Below are 24,677 nucleotides of genomic sequence, written 5' to 3'. Positions count from 1 at the left end.
TATGTGAAAGGAGTAGTACACTAATAAAGCAAACTGGTTGGATTTAGAGTTTATTTTTGATTTGGTGGCCTGGTTGGTGACTTTGGATTTGATTTTAGAGTGTAGATGTTACAGTATTGTAGAGGGAGTATTTCAGTTTTTGATGTTGGTTGACCCAATCTTTGTTCAAGATTGTATTTTGACTAGAAAGAAGAGATTTTTGGATCAGTGTGAGAATCTGCTAGGTTTTTGTTCAATTGTGGTTTTTGGTTTTGTGAATAAATGGAATTGGTTTTTAGTGCAATGTGAGTAGGTTTTGGTAGGAAGGGATTGGTTTTTGGTGGAATGAGATCGGTTTTTTGTTTTGGAGGGATGAAATTTGTTTTGGTGGGAAGTTTTTGGTTTTTCTGTGTGGCGTTGGGATGGGGTTGGTATTTGGTTGACTGTTGTTTATGGTTTTGTAGGTTTATGGGATTGGCTTTTGCCTGGTTGGGTGGACAAGATTGGTTTCTGATCTATTACTTTTTGGTTGCATAGATCAGACCAACCAATAAAATAGTTTTTTGAGAAGATGGGTTTGTTTTTTCGTGGGTTGGGTAAAACCAACCCACAACCTTATAACATAACACTTTGGATTTATGTTGTAAGGCTGGGTGGGAATTTTCATTTGACAAGTAAGGGTACATGATCAAGATGGGAATTTTCTTTGAGGAAAAATGGTGGGTAGATGGGTGGATGGAAATAAAAAAAAACCTCCAGTCTTGTACTGACTTATATTTCATTTGCTTGTTTCTTTTCTTCCTTCAACAAAATGCATCTCTACCCCGCTCCATCTGTAAGCATCTTTAATTCTTTATCACAGATGGCCAAATGCTGGAGAAAGCTCAAGGCTGTTTGCCAATTCTATAAACTGCAAAATGCATTACAGTTACAGCTCCAAGACAGCAAATCTGAGGTCATCTTTCAATTTGTCCTTCCAATGAGACTAATAGTTATGAATCACAAGACAAGGACAGCTTTCAAACTGGTTCGCATAAACGGTGAGTTCTTTCTCAATCTCTAAAGCATCAACATTCAAAACCTCCACAACTATTAAATAATAAAGTAAGCAGTATAACAAATACTTTAGCAGTATACTAATGCTTAATGTACTGTACACAGGACCTGCCTAATTTATCGTCAATACACTTCCTTCTCATATGCCTGGAGAAAACTGGTTGGCTATGACTTTGGAACATAATGATCATCATTTATTGACTCATATGGATTCTCTCTGGATTTTGAATTTTACCCATCAAGCATTGTAACATTTTTAAGAGAGAGATCCTCAGAAATATTTGATCATAATTAACAGCTTCAGGACACCATGTCCACTATGTGCGGCCAGCACTGCGTTTATTGCCGCTGTCACCAGGCTAGACGGTTGTCAATGCATCAAGTATTAGATTCTTACCAGTGATTTGCATAAAAATCATGTAATGGTATCAAACTTGGTGAAAAAGTATCAACGATGTATCAGAAATTACACCTCTTGCTTCTTTAACCATAGTACATGTTCTATGCAGATGTTTAAAGATTGTTACAAATGGTCTGTGTAATATTTATTAGTTTTATTTTTTATTAATTTTTCATTGTAATTTTGTGAAAAAAATGTACAACTGAAATCTGATCAATAAATGTTTTATTTAGAAGTTTAAAAGAAAAAAGCATTTCTGTCAGAGTTAATTAGGTTCTCAGTTATTGGCAGCAAACAGGATGGTGTATCGGTCAGGATGCAGGAAGGAGGACATGAGATCAAAACTTTAACTTCAGATGTGAGCTGGTTTATTTGTCTTGATGCTCAGTGTTGCCAGCAGTCTGTAATAACAAATTAATTGCCATTAGTCTAACATATTACAGGAATAGAGGTTCAACTAATACAAACTCAAACAAAAATATCTAATGAGAAATAAACTCAACCATCCACATTTGCGTGTAAATCCACAACATACACAAATAACTCAATTTACGCAAAGGTTACATCATTAGGCGCAGCCTCGGTGAAAACACGAACACAGACAGCCCTTTGGCTCAGTTTAGCATAAGAGGCACTTTGGCGCCATCATGTGGCCAGATAACATCACTACACAATGGCGGCAGCTGGCAGCGCATGCCCTTAATGACTAGATCTGCTGCAATAACTCAATGGAAAGTAATAACAGATGCAGCCGAAATGCAGTTACAAACAATGGGATTTAAGGTAAACCTACGAAGGCTGAGCAGGTCCAACTGAGTTCCCAGCGCTCAGAGAGCCCCACAACATCGCATACTCGTTCTCCCGTAGTTAACACATATAACAAACTGAATCTAGAATAAACAGTCAGAGTCTTGTGGGGAAAAATGAATCCACCCTGAACATTCTGGCCTTTTACGCACCTTTTCCAGCTTCATCATGCTCTACGCTATCAACTGCTGGGGAAAGGATCATCTTTGTTCTCTTCTTGGGGGATTTTTATGCTATCTGACTCTGTCTTGACATTTAGATATTGTTCACCTGCTTGTGGATTATTCACTGAAGAAACAGGGATGATCAGTTCACTCAGAGTGTGTAGAACCTGAAGTCCAACCTGAAGGCGGGGGACCTCGATGTTTTCTTTTAATTTGGAGCAGAAGGGCTTTTAGTAAATCAACCAGATGAGATCCCTTGGTCACATGTCCTTGATAAACAAACTCTCCTCTGGATGTCCAACCACTGTTACTCCTAGACAGTTTTTTCAGAATGTATTCATCATTTTTACGTTCCTTTTCAGGGAGGGCTTTTACAACTTCATTCGCTGTTTCATCTAATTCATCTTGAGGTTTCTGGATAGAATCGTCTTCGCGAGTTCCAGATTCAAGCACAGGGTCATCCTTAACATGGTCACGTTGCAGAGTCACAGTTAACCGAGGTTCCTCTAACTGTCCCTGTTTGATTAAAGTCAAATATCTCTGTAGCAAAGCATCATATTTTTAATTTTCTCATATGAAGTTAGTCTTGATTCATTCAATATCGCTCTCATCTTAGAATCCAAATCCTCTTCAGCTGCTTGTCTGATAGAAGTCTCTGGATGACTCCAGTGCTTGAACTGATGCGGTGAGATCAGATACATCTGTTGAGACATTTTATTTGCTGATTATTCCACCCACCAGGTTTCTGATCAAGGTGTAAGAGCTGCTAAAATAGGGAGAATGAACCCTCCTCGCTGGCTCCTGAGAGCTGCCTGTTTACATTTTAAACCTGTTTCTATGTCAGCAAACAGTCTGATGATCTTCTGTTTGTTCAGTTTCTGGTGTTGAGAAATTGAAAGTTTAATGTTACCTTTTAAAATGTTCAGAGCAATTTCACACAAAGTTTTTAGAAAGTCAGGTGAGCAGTGCCCAAGAATATCTTTTTGCTTCTGGGGAGTGGCAGGTACAGAGTCCTAAGGATGTGTACATTCCTTTTTATCCGTGCAGACATGACTTACTTTGTTTTAGGTACATACACAACTGGCCACTGTTGAGCTAGCAGACCCGATCTCAATTTGAAATGTTCTGGACAGGTGGGAGTAAGGTCAAGGATTAAATAACCATGAGCCTCTCTGGTTGCATCTTCAAAACTCTCTAAGAAAAGTCCCTTTGCTGATGGGAAGATTTGACATCTCTCGTATTCTTAAACAATACCATATAATTACTGTTCAGACTTATAGTACGGCTGAATTTCTCCTGGTGAGACACATTCTGGGTCAACATTATTACATTCCAATTTTTATGATGTCTGAATTCTGTGAATAATTTTACCACTTCAGGATGTTCTGAGGCTTGAAAAATGACATCATCAGTGTTTTCAGAATCATGTTTCCAGAATAGGCAGAGAATGTAACTGAAACACATCTCTGTCCGTTCTCCTCGCCAGTAAAAAGAAACCAACTCTTTTGTCTTTCCTGTGTCTTGTATTGTGATGTTCTAGGTGATTCAAACCTGACACAAACATTATTTTTACATCAACTGTCAGCCGGTCTGTCAGTCAAACCTCTCACTGCAGAGCAGAAGAAGACAGAGGCTGATTTTTAAAACTTTGCTAACGAAGATAAAATTAGGGGATCAGATGGGCTTCACATGGGCTGATCACGATCCCCTAAAATGAAGGAAATCGGTGCCCAGATATCAACTGATCAAACAATCAGTTGGCCAATAAATGTATCTTATATTATATATATGTATATAATGTAAACAGCTCTGCCAGAGATGCAATAAGTTTATAGAAGATGAGTGAATGATCTAATGATTGGGATGCTGATTGCAGCCGGTCTACATTGTCAGCAGAACTAGAGGGCCCCAAAACCACATTTCGCTTTGGGCCCCATGGAGGCTTGGGCCGGCCCTGCCAGGCATACCAACGCAGAAACAAATACTAATAACAGCACATAGAGACAGAAGTAAAATAACCAAAATATTTCACTAATTACACAACATGTGCTCACGGGTGGAAAGCTTTATATAGCATGCTAATAACAGTTTAATAAATATCAACACAACACAAGAAGAAACTACCTTAGTACAATGAATAGTAAAGAATTACTTTATAAGTCAGTAACGCACATCAACAACATGTGAAACCATTGGCACCACTCAGGAACACATTTCTCTGGAGCTCCTAATGTGGTAAAAACTCACCACCAGGTGGCGCCCTTACTCTCCTCAGGTTCAAACAGCACCATGCAGCATCATGACATGTTGATGCGCAGCAGCAAACCTGAGCCTTTATAACTGAGTCAGATACTTTCATCCTGTTTGTACTGAACAAACAATTCATTCATTTCATGACTATTAAAACTTTGGACATAAATTTTGGTTTCTGGGTCACTTTGGGAGGCAGCTGTGTTGATCTGGTCTCATACCTGTTGTTGATGTTTGGAGGTGAAGTTTCCATTTTAGGCTGGTCTAAGATTTAAAGTTAATGATAATTATAACATTATGATTCCCTTAACAGTGATGAAGAAAACTGTAAAGAAATATTTTCCATTTTATTCCCAGTGGACTAAAGTGATGCAGTTAACCCTCAACAGCTGAAACCAAATTTATATTTGAAATCATCAATGATCCAACCCTAAATACTCATTTATAGTGAATGTTTGGAGTTTGCAATCAGGACTCCATAGTTTAGTTTGGCTGGCAAAGTTTTTTTTAGGATTGTTTTCTCAAAGTTAAAATAAAACTGTAGATCTAAATCAAACAGATTTGACTGGATCTGGAAGATAATTTCTCTTTGGTTTTATGGTTATATACCAAACTGGATCCATCCATCCATTTTCTTACACCCTTGTCCCTAGTGGGGTCAGGAGGTGCTGGTGCCTATGTCCAGATAACGTTCCGGGCGAGAGGCGGGGTCAAAGGTCGCCAGTCTGTCGCAGGGCAACACAGAAACACACAGAACAGACAACCATGCACACACACACCCAGGGAGAATTTAGAGAGACCAATTAGCCTAACAGTCATGTTTTTGGACTGTGGGAGGAAGCCGGAGAACCCAGAGAGAACCCACCATGCACAGGGAGAACATGCAAACTGCATGCAGAAAGACCCCGGGCCGGGAATCGAACCCAGGATCTTGTTGCTGCAAGGCAACAGCTCTACAAACTGCCCCACTGTGCAGCCACCAAATATTAATTTCAGGAAATTTAATATTTGGCAGATTGAGAAATATTTCACAGCTAAACTTAATCTGACAAAAGACCAATTTTATTTTTTTATGTTAATGACCATTTCAGTTTTTAACTATTCCATATTTATGATGTGATCTGTTATTGTTCCATCACTTTTAAATTAAATGTTTCTCCTCTGAGTTTGCTGATGTTGTTGAATCTAAAGTTTCCCTCATTTATTCATAACAGCAGAAAGATTTATATTTCTGTTTCAATAAAAATAGATCAAGAGACTTTTTGTAGCAAAATGATGAACAATATCATGTCAAAAGTTTCATCATTTTATTCTAAACAGAAACAAAATTTGTCATGTCTTTTAATGATTGATGTTACATTGTTAGAAAAATGAGGCAGTGAAATTTTTAGTTGGTTTATTGAAGAACAAAGAATTTATGTAACATAAGAAATAATGGAAAAAATCTTCAGAGATAAACATTTTATTGATTCATTTATGAGAAACTGGTAGAATATAAAGAATATATTTAGCTGCGCCCCCTGCTGGGCAGGAGATGAAACTATAAAATCATCATATTTAGGAAAAAAACAACAAATATTTACAAATGTGAGAAACAACAAAAGAACATGAAGAACTAATTGTTTTGTTAAACTACATCAAAGCTCATATATCAGTTATTTATGTAATAAAATATTTGCTTTCTAGAAAAATAAAGAGAAATAAACATTTTATTGATAAAGTTCTGAGAAAGTTTAGCTGGTAGAATATAAAGAATATATTTAGCTGCGCCCCCTGCTGGGCAGGAGATGAAATCATCATAAAAATAAAAACAGAAATGTCTCCAAACATGAGAATCACCTGAAGAACATGAAGAGCTGATCATTTTGTGAAACTACATCAAAGCTCATGAATCATCTTGACGGGTAAAATGTGAGAATGGCATTAAAACAAAACCACTCTCTGAATGTGAATGAAAGGGTTAAAGCTGCAGAGCTTCACTTTCCTCCATTTTCTTCTTGTAGAACATTATGAATCCAGCTGCTGCTGCTGCAATCACAACACAAACCACCGTCCGTCTGATGAGTTCAGGAACCACCAGATTCTCTGGAACCAAACAAGTTCAGGAGTTTAGCTTAAAGACTCATTTGTAGTTTAGAATATGAGATTTTTACCATCTAATGAACCTTAAATCCTGAATCCTGTTACCTCCAGTCCTCCTCAGATAGAGGTGAGTTATAATCGTCTCCTCACCACCACTGAGCTCACAGCTGTAAACTCCCTCCTGATCTGAGGTCACATCCTGTAAGGTGAGGCTGCCGGACGCTGAAACATTCCTCACATGTTTCCTCCACTCCTCTGAGATGTTGGAGATGTTTCTGTCAGTCTTGGTCAGGATGATCTGATGGTGGTTGAACCTCCAGACCAAACTGGTTCCATAATAATCTGAAGATGTGCAGCAGATTGTAACTTCAGCTCCTGAGAAATCAAAGTTTATGAGTTCAGAACATTTCAGCAACAAGCAGTTCAAAAAGCTTCACATTCTAAAAACTCTAAACAGTAACCAGTGATGAAATAAGCAATAAACATTTTGCCAAATGGCATCAAAATCATCAATAATAACGAAATATACTAATCAATGTTCCAGTTATTATTAATCAAAAGCAACTCTAACCAGCTGGGCTTTTATCCTTGATTTAAAGGAACTCAGTGTTTCGGCTGTTTTGCAGTTTTCTGGATGTTTGTTCCAGATTTGTGTTGCATAGAAGCTGAATGCTGATCTCTAGTAACTGAAGCCATGCCTCTAGATCTATAACTCTAGATCTATAACTCTAGATCTATAACTCTAGATCTATAACTCTAGATCTATAACAATAGATTGTTCTTTAGGTTTATATATAATAACTTCAGTTTTGTTTCTGTTCAGCTGGAGAAAGTTTTCTCTCATCCACACATTTATCTTTTCTCTGCATCTGTTCAGTGATTGGCTGGGTTCAAAGGTCACCTGATGACATCATAATGTAGATCTGAGTATCATCTGCGTAGTTATGCTAACTAATCTGATTACATGAGCTAATAGGATGTAGATATTAAATAGAAGTGGGCTCAGCTTCAAACTTATTTCCAGACTTTACTGAGACTTTTTGAAGCTTAAATAAAATTCAGAAAAAATGTTCAAACAAAATCTGTTTGTGACGTTATTGTGGTTTTTAACCACATTTTTATATTTCAGTAATAAACTGCTCTCTGCACAAAGACGGGAATCAGTCTGAGGCCAAATCTGAAATAAAGTAATAAAATATTGTTAATTGTTCATGAAAAAACTACAAATTACTGTAACAACCATAATAAAACTTCCTGGTTCAGTTATCAGAATCACTTAAAACTTTCTGAGATGGAAGATGGACATTTTAAATATATCAATATATGTAATAAAAGACTATATTTAGAATTAAGCTTCTAAATATGCTCCATCTTTCTGCAAAGCAAACGGACTGAGGAAATATTTCTACAATTATGATACAAATCAGCTGCATTTTATTAAGCAGGTTTGATTCTGTCATTAAATCATATTGAAAGGTTCTAACTTGTTAAATGTGTTTAATATGTTTAATAAGTTATTTAATGAAAATAAATCACAGCAGCTCAATAAAGAAAATCCAGTTTTGAAATAAATGCTGAATATTTTCATAATAAATTTGGCTGCAGTTAATAAATGATAGGTTTATTTTGTCACAACCTGCAAAGAATCAGCCAGAGACAGAGATTAGGTTTCTTTTGATTTCTTTTCTGCAGAATAGGAGAATTGAGAACAGACGCGACGAATCGCTGTCAAACACTGTCTGGACTCAATTCTGCCAGTTCTTTCTTTGCATTTCTCTTTATTGTATAGAAAAAGGAGGTTGGGCTTCTCTTCACACAGTCACACAGATAATTGACCAACCGTCTTTACGTTCTGAAACCTCCTATGGACATGCCCTTATAAGGGCATGTGGCTGACCACAACTAATCAGTTACATATGGAACTAATAACACATGAATGTTTAACGTTTTTAGCTTCTAAGCAAACATCCTAAACAAAGTTAATAATATACTACAAAAGAAAGAGAAGTTAAGTAAATATAAAAGGAAGAATAATATGAGAGTAATAATATAAAAGAATAATATGAAAAGAATAATATGAAAAGATAACTTGTAAAATAAACTCATGAGTAAATGAACAGGAGGATAATTTTCCTAACAATTTTCATAATAAATTTGGCTGCAGTTAATAAATATTTTCCTCAATCATCTCTGGTTTCCATCAATATGATGATAAAAAACTTTTGAGGGACTAAAATCTGCCAGCCGTTTCCATCCAGGACAGGAAACCTTCATCCATGGACCAGATGTTTCATTTTCATAAAACAGGAAATGCATCCAACCAATCAGCTGCCATTCTGCAGACGTTCAGTTTGTGATGCTCTTGATGTAATGCCTCACTATGAAAACTATCATGGCATAAAGTAGCTTTTTAGTGACAATTAAAGTTATTTGCATGTTTCATAATGAAGTTTAAAATAAAATTAAAATTAAAGGTAAAAAGAAACAAAAGTACCAAAGATTTTAAATATCAGAACTTTCTGTACATCTGCTGACCTGGTTCAGCTAAAGTTGCTCTCCACCATTTTGTCCCGACAAACTCCAAATAAGTTCTGATGGTGCAGCTGTAGATCCGATCAGAACCGTCTGGAACCGTCAGAGAGCTGCTGATGTCATAAAGCTTCTCCTCAGTCTGATGGACTGTGGTTCTGTTCTGCAGAGTCGTGTTGGATGGAGGCTCAGTGGACCAGGTGAGTTCAGGTTGAGGGTAGATCCCCTCTGAGCTGCAGGTGATCCTGTTTCCATCCTGATGGATTCTGAATGTAGAGACTGGAGCTGCAAGAAAAATATTAAACAAATGAACAATTTTTCAGAAGAAAAATTTTAGAAGCACAAAATAAAAATACAACTTTTATAATCTTATTTCAATAAAGTTTTTTTTTTTTCAAATGAAAATGTCCTACCTTCTACTGGCAGGTCAACATAATGTCTATAATAGACGCCATTAATGTTTGCAGTGCACTCATATTTTCCCTCATCATCAACCTTCACTCCTCTCAGCAGCAGGTCGCCGTTTCCTCTGGAGATCTGATCCTCAAACAGTGACGCTCTGGATCTGAAGCTCTCAGAGTATCTGGAGCCACGATGGTCATATGATACAATCAGAGATTTTGGATATTCACTTTCCCATCTCATGTCAGTAATCCCGTTCTTGAACCGACATGGTAAAATGCAGTCCTGGTTAATAACACAGGACACGCTGGTTACAAAGTCTGCAATAAGAAATAAAAACAGATGAAAGTTGAGTTGAATGGTGCTGAGGAGGAAACCCAGATCCCTCTGAAGGATCATAGAAAAACCTGCCTGGAAACAAGATCTCAGCAAATAGTCTCCATGATCCAGATTATGTTCAGTGAACCAAAAGTTCTGGTTCTGATAGGAAAACAGGGAGGAATCACTCTGATGTAGAAATAAAAATATTTGAGAAAAAACGTTTTATTTTATATTACCGTTTATAAATACAATGTTAAAATAATATATAATTTTTCCAGTTATTGGAAAATATTTCTTGACATTCCAGCAATGAAGCTATTATTATTATTATTATCATTATTATTATTATTATTATTATTATTATTATTATTATTATTATTATTATTATTGAGCAGCTTTCTGTTTGCTCCTGCTGGTATTTTGATTATTTATCTTTAGTCATGAGATCCAAACCTCTTTTCCTAATTTCTGCAAATCTATGAAGAAACAAATTATTGCTTAACAGTTAAAACACTGAACTAAATGTAAATCCTGAACCTCAGTTTTGTTCATTTAATTCATTCCTAATAGCTATATAACTGATCTTTAATCCAGAATAACTATCATTTCAGAGTTTCATTTTCCTCAGAGTCTGCAGTGGCAACATGGCCTTTTTCATTTACTAGAATATTTTACTTTGATGTTTTCTGTCTTTGATTTATTTAACTTTGCTGTGTTACTTTGAAGTTATTTGGTTTTCCCTTGTTATTGATTTATTTAAATAATTGTAATTAATGTGGGTTTGTGCTGCATGTTGCTTTGCTAATTAATTTCTGTTGTGTTTATTTGTCTGAGGCTGGAAACGCCCCCTAGTGGCTCACGCTGGTTCCCCATCAGCTGCAGGGTTTTGTCAGCTGCCAACCGCATTTTTTATGAATATATGTTAATAAATAATCATAAACGTTAGAAACCATCAGGTTTTTGAAACCAGGTGGTTTCTGACAATCACCCTTGAGATTGTTTCTCTTTTTTATTCCTAGTTTAACTGTTTGAGTTTTTGGCTCGTTTCATTTTCTGTAATAATAAAAACACTTGGCTGCCACAGAGATGCTGGCAGTAGCTCAGCTAGCATGTAGCATTTTACAGAAAATGTTTTCTTTCTTTATCTCTGCATCTTCATAGGGATAAAACTTATAATCTTGCTTTTATGTTTATCTTTTTGATTATTTTTGACAAACGTTTCCACAAAGTCAGCCTTAAACTGGATTCTGAACAGATCATTTTCCAGAATGTTAAAGTGTTTAACTACAGAAAACGTTTCACTGTAAACCATCAGTTATAATGTTGGAACAAATACTTTTCATTTACAGGGGAATGTATTTTAAATTAGGTTCCTGTCATTTTTTCATGTTGACGGGTAAAATGGGATTTTGAATGGAATTAAAATAAAATCACTCTCTGAATGTGAATAAAACTTCTGGATGTTTCATGAGGTTTCAAGTAAAAGTCAAATTAAATGGAAGCAAGAAACAAAAATACCAGCTTATTAAATGATATCAGAACTTTCTATACATCTGCTGACCTGGATCATTTAGATATGCTCTCCTCCTGTTCTTCCTGGTTCTGATGATGCAGCGGTAGATCAAACCTGGATCTTCATCTGGAACCGTCAGAGAGCTGCTGATGTCATAAAGCTTCTCCTCAGTCTGATGGACTGTGGTTCTGTTCTGCAGAGTCGTGTTGGATGGAGGCTCAGTGGACCAGGTGAGTTCAGGTTGAGGGTAGATCCCCTCTGAGCTGCAGGTGATCCTGTTTTCATCCTGATGGATTCTGATTGTAGAGACTGGAGCTGAAAATAACATAATAAAAAATGAACAATTTCACATAAGGAACATCCCACAACAACACAATACAAACTATCAAAACCTAATTTGAATTAAATGTTTTCAAATAAAGATGTCCTACCTTCTACTGCAAGGACAACAGAATGTCTATAATAGATCCCAGTTGTAAATACATGACACCGATATGTTCCCTCATCATCAACCTTCACTCCTCTCAGCAGCAGGTCGCCGTTTCCTCTGGAGATCTGATCCTCAAACAGTGACGCTCTGGATCTGAAGCTCTCAGAGTACCTGATGTTACCCTGGTCATAACTTACAATCAGAGATTTTTCACGCTCCCATGTCATGTTGGTGACCCGATTCCTGAACCGACATGGTAAAATGCAGTCCTGGTTGAGAACACAGGACATGCTGGTCTCAGACTCTGAAATAATAAAAACAGATGAAAGCTGAGTTGAATGGTGCTGAGGAGGAAACCCAGATCCCTCTGAAGGATCATAGAAAACCTGCCTGGAAACAAGATCTCAGCAAATAGTCTCCATGATCCAGATTATGTTCACTGAACCAAAAGTTCTGGTTCTGATAGGAAAACAGGAAGGCATTGTGTAGCAATGTGGCCTTTTTGAGTTATTTTCATGTATTTTGCATTTGCTGTTTTGAATTTATTCAATTTGGCCGTGATATATTTATTTTGGATTTATTTTGAGTTGCTGAGTTTAATGTGTGCTGATTTCTTTCTGAGGCTGGTGTTGCTGGAGACGTCCCCTTCAGTTCACACAGGTATTCTCCATCAGCTGCAATGGCGTTCAAGCCAGAAATGGGGCAATAAAAGGAGCAAATCAGCAGTTGAGTGAGAGGGTCGGGTAGAATCAGAGACGCAGCAGCCAGGAACGATCCGGTCGGCAGGTTAGCAGAGCAGCAGGACTGGAAGAACATAAAACGGGGTGAGCAACACGCATCCAGTCCGAGGGACGTGGTTCTGGTACCAGTGGATCACACACAGCTGGAGGTCGAGGTCATGAGGATCGTAGGCTGGGGAGGATCGAGCGCTGCAGAGAGGACTGTTCCCTTTTTTAGCCTAGACTCTGTTTCCATCTCTTCCTAAGACTTATATTCACTGTGATGCTTTTACATTTATCCTCTGCATTTTTACTCCTAGTCTAACTAGCTGGTTGCTGCTGTTTTCAATTTTCATCCACTTATTAGCAGTCGGGAGGCCACAATCGCTCTAATGTTAAAGGAGAATAATTTGAGAAAAAAAACTGGTTTGTTAACATTTTGATTAAAAACAGATTGTAAAATTACTTTATAATCTTCACAATGATTAATGAAATTTTTTCTTGACATTTCAACAATGAAGCTAATATGACTGAGCAGCTTTCTGTTTGCTCCTGCTGGTATTTTAATTATTTATCTGTAGTGATAAGATCCAGACCTTGGAGGTTGTCATGGTTACAGATGGTGGTTCCACACACCAACACATTTTCTCTGAGTTTTCATTTGTATGTCACACCCACTGCAGCATAAATATCTAGGATTTGTTAATATTCTCATTTAATATTAAAATGTGTTTGTAATCTGATTGCAGAGTGAAAACTAACCGCAGGTCCAAAGCACTAGAGAACGGTGAGCTGAAATTATGAGCCATTTCCCACAGATCTTGTTTCCTGCAGTTGCCCAACTGACTAATGGAAGAATTAGCTACAAAAGAAACCAAGTCAAAGGATGCCATGTTAAGAGGATAACCTATGTAAAAATAAATAAAAAGGTGTGATAGGACAGCCAAAATGAACAAAGGAGGGAGACACACAGACCAATCGGCTCACAGGACCATCAGTTCTGGTCAATCTCCTTCTACTGTGCCACAACAGTGACCCGTTTCCATTACAAAATAAAAGAAACAAAGTCATGGAAAATGGGACACTTGAACCCACCACAAAACAAAATTAATTCTCACAAGTTACCTCAACAAAAATATAATCCCGGACGAGCCCCCAATTGTTATGACCCAAGGAAGTCTGGGTGTCCGGTTGGGTGGGAGGGGGGCAATGTAACAAATGACCAGCGAATAAAGAGGCAAAACAAAGAGGGTGGAGTTAATGTTTCATTTAAAATAATCCAAGAAGAATCTTGAGTGTGGAGGCAAAAACCCTAAAGAAAAAAGAAGAGTAAATACCAAAACAAAGGGTTTCTAATAAGAGACAATCCTCCAGCAAACTAACTTGGGAGAGACCATGAACTAGAGATGGACGTCTGAAGCCAGGCTTCGATGCTTGTGTCGCCTTGCTGAAAACTATGTGACTGGCAACAAACGACGCCTCGCATCACCTGGGACACGTGACTGCTTCGTTTTGCGTGTCGGTTTTCAAAATAAAAGCACGATAAGCCGTGCTGCTTCATGGGTTGTTGTAGGTCATTTGGTTGCGAATCAGAGGAGAATATTTGTCTTCAGTGGCCAAAATAAAAGGAACATTGACCAACATATTTGATGATGGCTCTCATCAAAATGTTTGTTACTGGTTTTCTTAATTGTTGATTATGGTGTTTTTTATGACTTTATATTTTTATCATTTTATGATGTAAAGCTCTTTGAACTACATTGTTGCTGAAATCTGCCTCACAAATAAACTCGATTGATTATCTGAAATGGAACCAACAAGAGGAAAATCTCTGACATCTGGGAAAACTTTGAGATGATCACTCACAATAAAATTCTTCTTAAATAAAAATAATTAACCCTTTCTCACCTTCTGGAAATTTCCACTATTATTTGTAGCCTGATCAGCAAAGATATATCAGTCTTTCACAGCAGAAACAGATTTAATGCTGTTGCAGGACTAAAATTCTGCATGTAGCAAAATATAAAAGATCAGATCCAATCAGAAATCCAAGAAAAATCAAAAGCACCAACAAGCACTAAAAACTAAAACATCAAATGTGTTTATTTTCAAATCAGTCTCTGACATAAAAGAAAACCCAACACAACCACTGATGTTCAACATATACAGGATTAGATTGGCTACTAATCATTTTAATATTAAAACATATGACAATTAAATATGATTTAATTGATTCTCCTGTTACTAAACATGAGTTTGATGAAAACTTTGTGACAATATTGCATTTACTAATTTTTGGAAGTGTGATCCAACTGAGTGACAAGGCTGTTACAGTTTCACCAGCAGATGTCACTAGTGAGTGATGAATGAAGCATGGAGTAATGAACCTTTTTACAAAGCAAAGGGTTTTAAAGCTTCATTGCTTCATGAACTTCACATCTTCATAAACAAGGCCCCACTCAGCTACAAGCCTGGAACAAAGGAACACACTTCCATCAACCCACCACAAGCTGCAGCACAGATGCTGCCCAGTTGGCCAAGAGGCCCTGAGATCAGTTCCCACCCAGCTTTATACTCTGATCCTCAAGAGGCCGAGTGGAACCAGCTGTGTCTGCTGAAGCTGCAGGAGCAGCAACCTGGACTGGGGGAACATGCAGGCAGTCACCACTGCATGTAACATCTGGCTACTTAAGTTGCTTGTCTAACTTGATCTGTTTTATGTGCAGGTTGGCCTGCTACTGTTTCAGTTTAGGATTATTTCTTTTTGATAGTTAAAGTATTTGGGTTTTGTTTAGGGAAGGAGAGCTGCTATTTCAGCCCTCTGGTTCATTTTAAAGGACCTTTGCTGTCCCTGAGTTCCAAGATGTTTTATTTAGATTGAAGAGACGAGAGGAAGGAGAGATTTTTGTCCTTTGTTGTATTAAGTAGGGATTTTTATGTTAGTGTTTTTGTTTGGGAGCATTTGGGTGTATTTGGTTATCATTATTATTATTATTATTATTATTATTATTATTATTATTATTATTATTATTATTATTATTATTATTCCCCCAGTATGTCTATGTTATTTAATTGGGTTCATCTACAATGTTCCCAGAGTCGTCTGGTTTTTAATGTTGTCATTTTTGTATAATAAAATAAATTACTACTTTTGCTCAAAGGGTTTTTGTGAACCAAATAAAAAGATTATAATTTTCAAGCAGTTCCTCTGATTCTTATAAACTTTTCTGTGGTGGTTTGGTAAAGAGGCTCTAAGGTTCTCTAAACATAACAAGAGCTGTATCCATGGTTACAGTAGTAAATAAAATCTCTCAATTTGATCAAATATCAAGAAACCTCTGGATGTTTCATTTTTGTAATAATTATGCATTACAGTAATACTTAATGTAATGTAAGCTTTACATTAAATGCTTACATGATATTAATGTAAACATTTAATGTAATGTTTACATTAAAGACAAATTAAATGTAAGCAAGAAACAAAAATACCAGTTTATGAAATGAAATCAGAACTTTGTGTAAATCTGCTGACCTGCTCTAGTTAAAGTTGCTCTCCTCTGGTTCCTCCTGGTTCTGATGGTGCAGCTGTAGATCCGATCAGAACCGTCTGGAACCGTCAGAGAGCTGCTGATGTCATAAAGATTCTCCTCAGTCTGATGGACTGTGGTTCTGTTCTGCAGAGTCGTGTTGGATGGAGGCTCAGTGGACCAGGTGAGTTCAGGTTGAGGGTAGATCCCCTCTGAGCTGCAGGTGATCCTGTTTCCATCCTGATGGATTCTGATGTCAGAGACTGGAGCTGCAAACAATATGAGAAAATGAAGAATTATTAAGCAGAAGAAGGAACCAAAAAATAAAATCTCTCAAAATATGATTTAAATAAAATGTTTTCAAATAAAGGTGTCCTACCTTCTACTGTAAGGACAACATGATTACTATAATAGCTGCCATTTATCTTTACAGTGCACCCATATTTTCCCTCATCATCAACCTTCACTCCTCTCAGCAGCAGGTCGCCGTTTCCTCTGGAGATCTGATCCTCAAACAGTGACGCTCTGGATCTGAAGCTCTCAGAGTAGCTGGAGCCACGATGGTCATATGATACAATCTGAGACAATGTTTTATATAGAAACCATTTCATGTCAGTAATCTCGTTCCTGATCCGACATGGTAAAATGCAGTCCTGGTTGAGAACACAGGACATGCTGGTCTCAGACACTGAAATAATAAAAACAGATGAAAGTTGAGTTGAATGGTGCTGAGGAGGAAACCCAGATCCCTCTGAAGGATCATAGAAAAACCTGCCTGGAAACAAGATCTCAGCAAATAGTCTCCATGATCCAGATTATGTTCACTGAACCAAAAGTTCTGGTTCTGATAGGAAAACAGGAAGGAATCACTCTGATGTAGAAGGAAAATCATTTTTAAAAATCTGGTTTATTTATGTTTCTGCTTAAAAGTATAATGTAAAAATACTATATAACATTTCCAATGATTAATGAAAACATATTTCTTGACATTCCATCAATAAAACTCTTATTGATCAGTTTTCTGTTGCTCCTGCTGGTATTGATTATTTATCTTTAGTGATTAAATCCAAACCTCGGAGGCTCTTTGCCATCACCCTAATCTTTAGCTCCTTCATTTATCACCTTCTAGTTTGGATTATTGCTGCTCTGCTATAAAATATAAATATTACTGTGAGATAGAAAAAACTTGTTTGTAGAAATAAAATATTAGTTTTAACCTCAATCTATTATTAGTAATTCTGGATTTATCTGTGAAAGCACCAAATAAAAAAGTCTCATTTCTTGAATATGGCAAAAGAAAAAATATATAAAAATGTTTTTGCTAAAATAGATTTCTGTGTTTGAATTTTCTAAATTTTCTCACAAACAACAAAATCATAATTTTCTGATTATTTGTCAGAGGGAGACATGTTGGTGAGTAAATTATCACTAAAATATGAGAGCAGAGATCACAGAGTTACTACTCTAACTTTCAATCAGGTTTCAACATTTCTTTATTATTAATATTTTCACTTCATTTCCTGTTTCATCCTCACTTTGAAAGCAATAATCTGTTAACATCTGAATGGTAATAAAATAAAGGCAGCAATAAATGTTTTACTCACCTTCATAATAAGCCCACAAAAACGGTAAAAATAATAAAAACAAGAATCTCCTGGTTCTGATCATTTTACTGCTAATTATCAAACATTTGCTGCAAAACTATGAAGAAACAAATGATTGTTAAAACACTGAACTATATATAGATCCTGCTCCCTCAGTTTTATTAAAAATGTAAATTATTCTTAGAAAATGTCTTTAATCCAGAATAACTCTGATGACATGTAGCTTCATTAATCTCAGAGTTTCTTCTGGTTGGAAGGAGGAAGTTTGTTCTGATAAATGTACTGATCAGCTTTCATGATAAAACCTCTGGAGGAGGAAGAAAATGTTTTAGATTAGTTAGAGATGATGAGGAGTTTTCAACTGTCAGATCATTTCAGTAAATATTCATTAATAATCTGCATTATTTATCCTTCTGCACTGACTTAATCCACAGTTATATAATCTTTCTGATTTCATCTTTTCACCTCCAAATTAAGTTAATACTTTTTCAAACATTTTTATTTCTCTACAGCTCTTGAAACTAAGACCTGAAAAACATCCACCCAGTTACTTTTTCCAAATTTACCATAAAATATATTTTAAAACTAGTATAAAATTTGTGTCATGTTAACTACAGGGTCTGTAATTTGTTTATCATATTGAATTGAAAACCATAAATTGGCAAAATAAGAAACATTTTCCATCCAAAACCTTCTTGTTGCTAAATCAAGTGAATGAATAAACATAGACATTAAGTAAAAAAAAATTGCTGAAGTGCTTATTTTAGGGAAAGGCTAATGCTAATGTGGCGCAAGGCATTGCACCAGTCAGAGGCAGTGCACTGCTAATGTTTCACTGCTGTAATGTCCCCAATGTTAGTGCAAGAATAATGAGGCTTTATTTTGAAATGTTCCGTAAGCTTCATTTTAAAGGGCCACGCTCATACCATGTGTAACAGTGATTGGGTTAAACCAGTTATATAAAACCCAAAACCAGCAAATACCTGCTATGAAAAATGTGGAGGTTTTATTTTGTAGTGTGTGTGTCGCTCTATTTTGACAGTCCAATGTGATTGTTGGGCTGCACAGTGGAGCAGTTGGTAGAGCTGTTGCCTTGCCAGCAAGAAGGTCCTGGGTTCGATTTCTGCATAGAGTTTGCATGTTCTCCCTGTGCATGGTGGGTTAACAATCAGTCCAAAAACATGACTGTTACTGGTCTCTAAATTCTCCCTAGGTGAGAGTGTGTGTGTGTGTGTGTGGGCGTGTGGGTGTGTGTGTGTGCGTGTGTGTGTGTGTGTGTGTGTGGGGGGGGGGGTGTGTGTGCGTGTGTGTGCGTGTGTGTGTGTGTCCCTGTCTGTCTCTGTGTGCCCGGCGACAGACTGGCGTCCTGTCCAGAGTGTACAGAAAACCGTCATGTGAGAGAGGGCACACAGGGCACGCTGCGGATCAGGCCACAGTAACGGCACCAGGTGCCTTGCAAACAAGTTTTAACAAACTTTTAAAAGTTAGCAAACTCAAAAAAACCCATCAGCCACTTTTCCTCTTCAGTCACGTTGTCCTCCAGACAGAAACATTGAAGCTTTGTCTGTTCTCCATTTTTATGATTCTTTTTCTTTTCCATGTTTTGTTGGTAAAAAATGTCAAAGCTTCCAACTTCTGTATAAAGATTAAAACATCACTGATAAATAGCTAAAACTATCAGTCTAGAAGTTTCTCTGAGCTTTAAGCTGTTTAAGCAGCTAAATATGTTTTTTTTAATCAACAATAAACTTTATATAACTGCAGTTTGAGAGGAATGGAGTTGGAGAGCAATAAGTAACTCTATCTTTGTATAATTTTTCTCTTGTTAAAGGATAAATTTTAACAACCTGCAGCTCTGACTTCCTGCTGAAACCTCAAAGTTTTACAGATTCAGATCAGAGGAGTTTGGACCGCCTCTAATGACGCTGGTTCTACTGATAAACTGTCCTAACACACAAATTGAACAGATTAAAGGAGCTTTTAGCTTTATATGAATTTGGTTGATATGAAAGTAAAACTTTCTGGGTAAAAGAAGAAATAAAGTTTCTATTTTTCCTGACATTTTGATGATTCATGTTTTCAGCAGCAGATAAAATCTGACATGAAGTTCTGAGTGTTTCTGATCCGTCTGATGGAGGAGATAAAAACTTTTACTGCTTTATCTGTTTCTTTTCTCAGAGTTTTATTTCTATTTGTTCTTTTTCCTCAGTTTATGATGTTTTATTCACATGTTAAAGAAAATGTTACATTTTCTGTTAGTTTTAGCCAATAAGTTTTCTGTTGATTAAGGTGCAAAACAAATCATGCTGCATTTAGCATGATTTCATTTTTCACATGTTGCTTTTTCACTTTAACTGGATCTCAGTAAAAACAAGAAGAAGATGGAGAGCTGCATGTTACTCTGTCAGTTCCTGTTTGACTCTGAATTGATCATCAATGGATCAAAGTTTCAGAAACTCTTCATTCTGAGATCAGCAGAACCAGAACTTTAAGAACCGAACTGCTCCAGCATCAGGGCCCTTGTGCATAAAGTGTGATACGCACAGATAACATGCAGCGCCGTATTTTACACACAAGCTGACAAGAATAAAAATGAACGTGGCGTCAAAGTTTGTGAACAGGTGTTAACTTTTTACCTGTCGTCAAGATGTGCTGCAGCCACGCAAACATTTTTATGGATATTAACAAACAAACTACAAAGTGCAAAATCTCACCTAAAAGCACTGAAAGCTGAGTCCATTCAGTCCAATCGAACCAGATGTTTTTCATGATTTAACCTTTTGTTTAAATGCAAACGATGAAAATGAATAACATCTATCCTCAGACAATAACATAACACACACAATAAAATAAAAAAGATGTGAAAACCTCACTTGTAGGTGAATAGTACATTTCCTGAGTTTTGGCCACATAAAGATGTAACTGTGCATCGGTTTGTGCACCGAAGCTCATGGGATGGATTTATTCTCACTGAAAAATAATCCGGATCAGCAGATTAACTCCAAACAGGTTTGATTATTGATCAGGTGTGGAGACAATCACAGGTTTATCAGTAGCTGCATCAAGGTGAGCTGCTACCTGAGGAGCTTTGGCTCTGATGGAGAACATGGAGCCATTGATCAGAGATCATATTGATCTGAAATGATGATGACGGTTTATTAACGTTTAGATCGCCTGGATTGATCATCATGCAGCTGGATGAATGAGGCTTTCTGAAAAGAAATCACATCCATTCTGTAAATATGTAAACTTATACACATGATTCCTCTATTAGAATAAACCTCCACATTCTCACCGTAGAGGATCTGGATCTTTCTTTAAATCCAGACTGACTCTGCTGATCAAACAAGCATTTGCTCTAAATCTTAGTTTTGTTTACAGACAAAAATGAGAAATTGTCTTTATTGCTAAAACCTGAAGCTAATATATGAGCCACAGTATAAATCATTTTAGATAAATGATGAAAATAAACACATTTCAATGGAGAGAATTATTCAAAAATGAGGATCATAATGAAATCAGCAGCATAATATTTACTGTCACCCCTAAAAACAGCTCAAAATACATTAGCTGGAAAATTTTCCACTTGAATTTACTTTTCTGAGCTAATTAGAAAGTTTATTAAACGTTAAAAGGTTATTGTTGAATTGTTTGCTGACGGAGAAACAACACAGTGTTATTGTAATAACTGACCAGAACTCGGTTTATATCATCACCAATAACTTTTATCAACATAAGTGACAATAATAAAGAACCAGCTAATATTTCCAGCTATACATACATTTAGGAAATGTTGGTTTTAGTCATTTTTGTCATGGAATAATTGCCTTGAATTTCCACAACAGAACTAAAACAGCAACAAGTTTTCATCTAAAGTTTTGATTAAAAAATAGTTTTAATATATATTTATTCTCAAAACATCCATAAAATCTGATTGGAGAAAATGTATCCATCCTGCTTTTGCAAATAGTTTATGCTTTTCATTATTTTAAACCCTCAACTGGAATTAAATGATGGTTCTTTAAGATTGTCAACATTTCGTGCTCTATGTTGATCAAAATGATAAGTTGTCTTTTTTTTTTTAACAGGTTATGTAACATTAACGGCTCTAAAAAAAGTTTTATTTTGCTGGACTGAAGGCAACAATGACTCTTTGGGTTGTAACGGTTGTCTAGTATATAAAATGTACAGTTAGCAGTTGTACAGGGAAAATGAATAAATAATTCAAATTGCATGAACACATGAGGCATGTGAGCCAAACATTTATTTTAAAGTTTTCTGCAGATCACGCATGAGCCTGAGCAGACAAGCAGAGGGGCAAAACAATCCCTGCAGAGACAAAGAGACAAAACGCTGCTGGATGTTCCTCCTCTGTGTCGCTGCTGTTCCTGGATGTAAATCTGCTCTCTGGTCCCTCTGGACTTCCTGTTAGCATTCATTAGCATTCATCAGATTCATCAGCATGTTTGTCTCTGAACGGCTTCATGAATAAATACTGATGATTTATTAAAGTTCCCTTCAGACGCTCACTGACAGAGCAGAGTTTTTACCTGGGTCGCTGAGTTTAACTTGAAATCTTTCTTGTCTCTGAAACAGAAATGAAGACTAATCTGTAAAAAACAAAACAGCTAAAACAGGAGCAAAGCTGATCAAACGTTTGAAGTTCAGTTTACAGAGTTTCAGTCTTTCAGTACAAAGTCACTAATTCAGTCAAACTTCTTTAAATACTGATGCAGTCTGAACTTGCCTCTTGATTAATGAAAAGCTCACATTTCCTAATAAATACTGAAGGAATAAATGAAGTTATCAGTGATGAATCCAGTAGATTTGAACTGTTTGTTCATGTTGGAGGGAAAAACCGTCTCTGATTGGAGTTTTAAAATCATTCTTTGCGGTTTAATTCTGTGTTTCTACTTTATCTTTCAGTATAATTATATTATTGATTTTTCATTTTCCTGCCTCTGCTGCTCTGGTTTATGTCCTGGTTCCAGTAATCACCCTCCTTGACTCACTTGTTTCCTTTCCAGATCCTTTGCTCGTCTTTCTGATTCTCATTTTCTTGATGGTTTTGGTGAATTTTCCTCGTTCTTCGTTTTCCTCTCGTCTCATTAGGTTTTGTTGTTGTTTTTTCTAAATGAAGAAGTTCTTCAGTCGGGTCCAAATCTCCCAACACAAATCATGACAGATCTTTCCAACTCCTACATGAAACTTTGTCTAATTCTCACTTAGTTAAAAAAATAGTAATTTAAAACACATGAAAACTACAGACTGAAGTTTGTAATGATAATGAGAAACGTTGCTTTCCTTGTGGAGTACCACAGGGCTCAGTGCTTGGGCCAAGTTTATTTATTTTATGCATGTTGTCACTTTGTTACAGAGACATTTCTTTTGTTGAAATTATGACACCTGCTGTGTTTTAAATCCATGAATCTTGAAGCCAACGAGTAAAAGAGCAATTAAAGAAACATGAACACATTTCAGGCTCAGGCTCTGCAAACACCCGAGGCCAGTTTAGGGAGCCTCTGTAAAGGTTTTTGTTGTTTCGGCTGTTGATGAGTCCAGAAACGATCATTTATGAAACAGAGTCTCTGAGTGGAAAGTTTCAAAAAGCTGGTTTCATGTTTTTATCTGTACACACAAGCTGCGTTTTTTAAAAATCTTTTAATCTTTTTGCATCTCTCCATAACCAGCATGTTACTCTCACTCTCACAACATGGAGGCGTTTTGTGTTGTCCGGTGTTTTCAGTGTTGTTCTGTAGGACTGTTACAGCGCCCCCAAATGGTCTGGCTTGTGTACTACAGTGTTTTCAGTGATCCTGTTTCATGGACACATTTTAAAAAAAATCATTTATGAAAATGTTCCATGTTCGTCTCCACGTGGAGCAATGCAGGCGAGTTAATTCTGCTTTTATTTCTAAACTTTGGTCACTATAATTCGTTATTTTCAGATAATCCTGTCAGTTTTCTGATATAGTTTAACTTTAAAAGTTTTATTGCTCAGACTGTGTTGGGCTTCTGTAACATTTATGTTTATTTTTATTTGTTGTGATATTTCTAATCTCCAGAGTAGAAACATTCTCTCTCTCTCACAACTGATTCTGTAATTAATCACTTTTCTCTCATTTCTTGTAGTTTTTATTCATCAAAGGAGTCAAATGTTCATGTTTGTGCTGAAAAACAAAAGTTTCAGAAGTTTTTGCTCTTTTGTTTTGAACAGTTCATGCATAATAAATGTATAATTCTCTATCTGGCAGCAAAACTCTTAGATCCCAGCGACTGACAGAAAATCAGATCTACTGACGTTTGATCGATCGCTGAGATGAAGAGACCAAACAAGTTTTTCTGCATATTTAAATCTGTTTGTTTTTGTCTGTTTGTTTCTGGGGATAAAATGCATCAATGAATGGAGTAATTAATAAACCAAAACGCTCTGAAGTCTTTGATTTTCAGCATCTTAGAGTTGAGAACTTTGAGATGCTAATTTATTTTAAACGACACTTTTTCTTTTTTTTCCTGCAGTTCTTTTTGTTTCTTTGGACAACAAAAATCTAAATCTAAACTTCCTCAACATCCAACAGAATCCAGTCTGCATTAAAACCTGATTACTCAGATAAACGTCGATAATAAAAGTGAGTTGAAGACGAGGAGGTGAAGGTGAGAGACGGTTCTTCCTCATCCTCCTTATCAGCAGAAACAAAGATTAAAAATTAAAATCAGATGCCTAGCAAAATATGTTATCTCTACATATTGTTTCTCTGATGTATTTTATTTTTTAAAACTATGTATTTTATTTTAGTTTCCTACATGCATACATTTCTTTATTTTAAAAATGTAAATGTATTGTTTATGTTCAAATATGAATATGATTTATATGAGGAAATATAGCAGAAATAA

The 24,677-nt window shown here is 36.4% G+C and overlaps 1 protein-coding gene and 2 long non-coding RNA genes across 3 annotated transcripts; 1 reads left to right on the top strand and 2 right to left on the bottom strand.

Moving 5' to 3' along the window:
* The first annotated feature begins 153 nt into the window (after positions 1–153).
* LOC116712196 (uncharacterized) lies at positions 154–24,670 on the top strand. Its single transcript, XR_004337465.1, has 4 exons — positions 154–298; positions 22,896–22,903; positions 23,785–23,789; positions 24,660–24,670. It is a non-coding gene; the product is annotated as an uncharacterized LOC116712196 (long non-coding RNA).
* On the bottom strand, positions 1,644–3,366 carry LOC116712190 (uncharacterized). The gene is made up of 2 exons (XR_004337459.1): positions 2,395–3,366; positions 1,644–1,836 (listed from the first exon to the last, which is right to left on the bottom strand). It is a non-coding gene; the product is annotated as an uncharacterized LOC116712190 (long non-coding RNA).
* Positions 6,075–17,928, bottom strand: LOC116712108 (CD276 antigen-like). Its single transcript, XM_032551964.1, has 9 exons — positions 17,784–17,928; positions 16,559–16,867; positions 16,185–16,448; positions 11,935–12,237; positions 11,552–11,818; positions 9,681–9,989; positions 9,274–9,552; positions 6,844–7,113; positions 6,075–6,741 (listed from the first exon to the last, which is right to left on the bottom strand). The coding sequence occupies exons 1-9, from the start codon at positions 17,845–17,847 to the stop codon at positions 6,617–6,619; spliced, it is 2,190 nt and encodes a 729-aa protein (XP_032407855.1). The 5' UTR covers positions 17,848–17,928; the 3' UTR covers positions 6,075–6,616.
* Positions 24,671–24,677: the final 7 nt, after the last annotated feature.

The sequence above is a fragment of the Xiphophorus hellerii genome, chromosome 21, assembly GCF_003331165.1.
Source record: "Xiphophorus hellerii strain 12219 chromosome 21, Xiphophorus_hellerii-4.1, whole genome shotgun sequence".
NCBI lineage: Eukaryota > Metazoa > Chordata > Actinopteri > Cyprinodontiformes > Poeciliidae > Xiphophorus > Xiphophorus hellerii.
Note: the sequence above shows the minus strand (reverse complement) of the source record. Positions and strands in the feature narration are given on the sequence as shown.

Excerpts from the sequence above, each read along its gene's own strand:
- LOC116712108 (XM_032551964.1), bottom strand. The coding sequence starts at position 17,847 with ATGATCAGAACCAGGAGATTCTTGTTTTTATTATTTTTACCGTTTTTG. Across the intron at positions 16,449-16,558 it reads TGTTGTCCTTACAGTAGAAG|CTCCAGTCTCTGACATCAGA; the intron begins GTAGGACACCTT and ends TATTGTTTGCAG. Across the intron at positions 11,819-11,934 it reads TGTTGTCCTTGCAGTAGAAG|CTCCAGTCTCTACAATCAGA; the intron begins GTAGGACATCTT and ends TGTTATTTTCAG.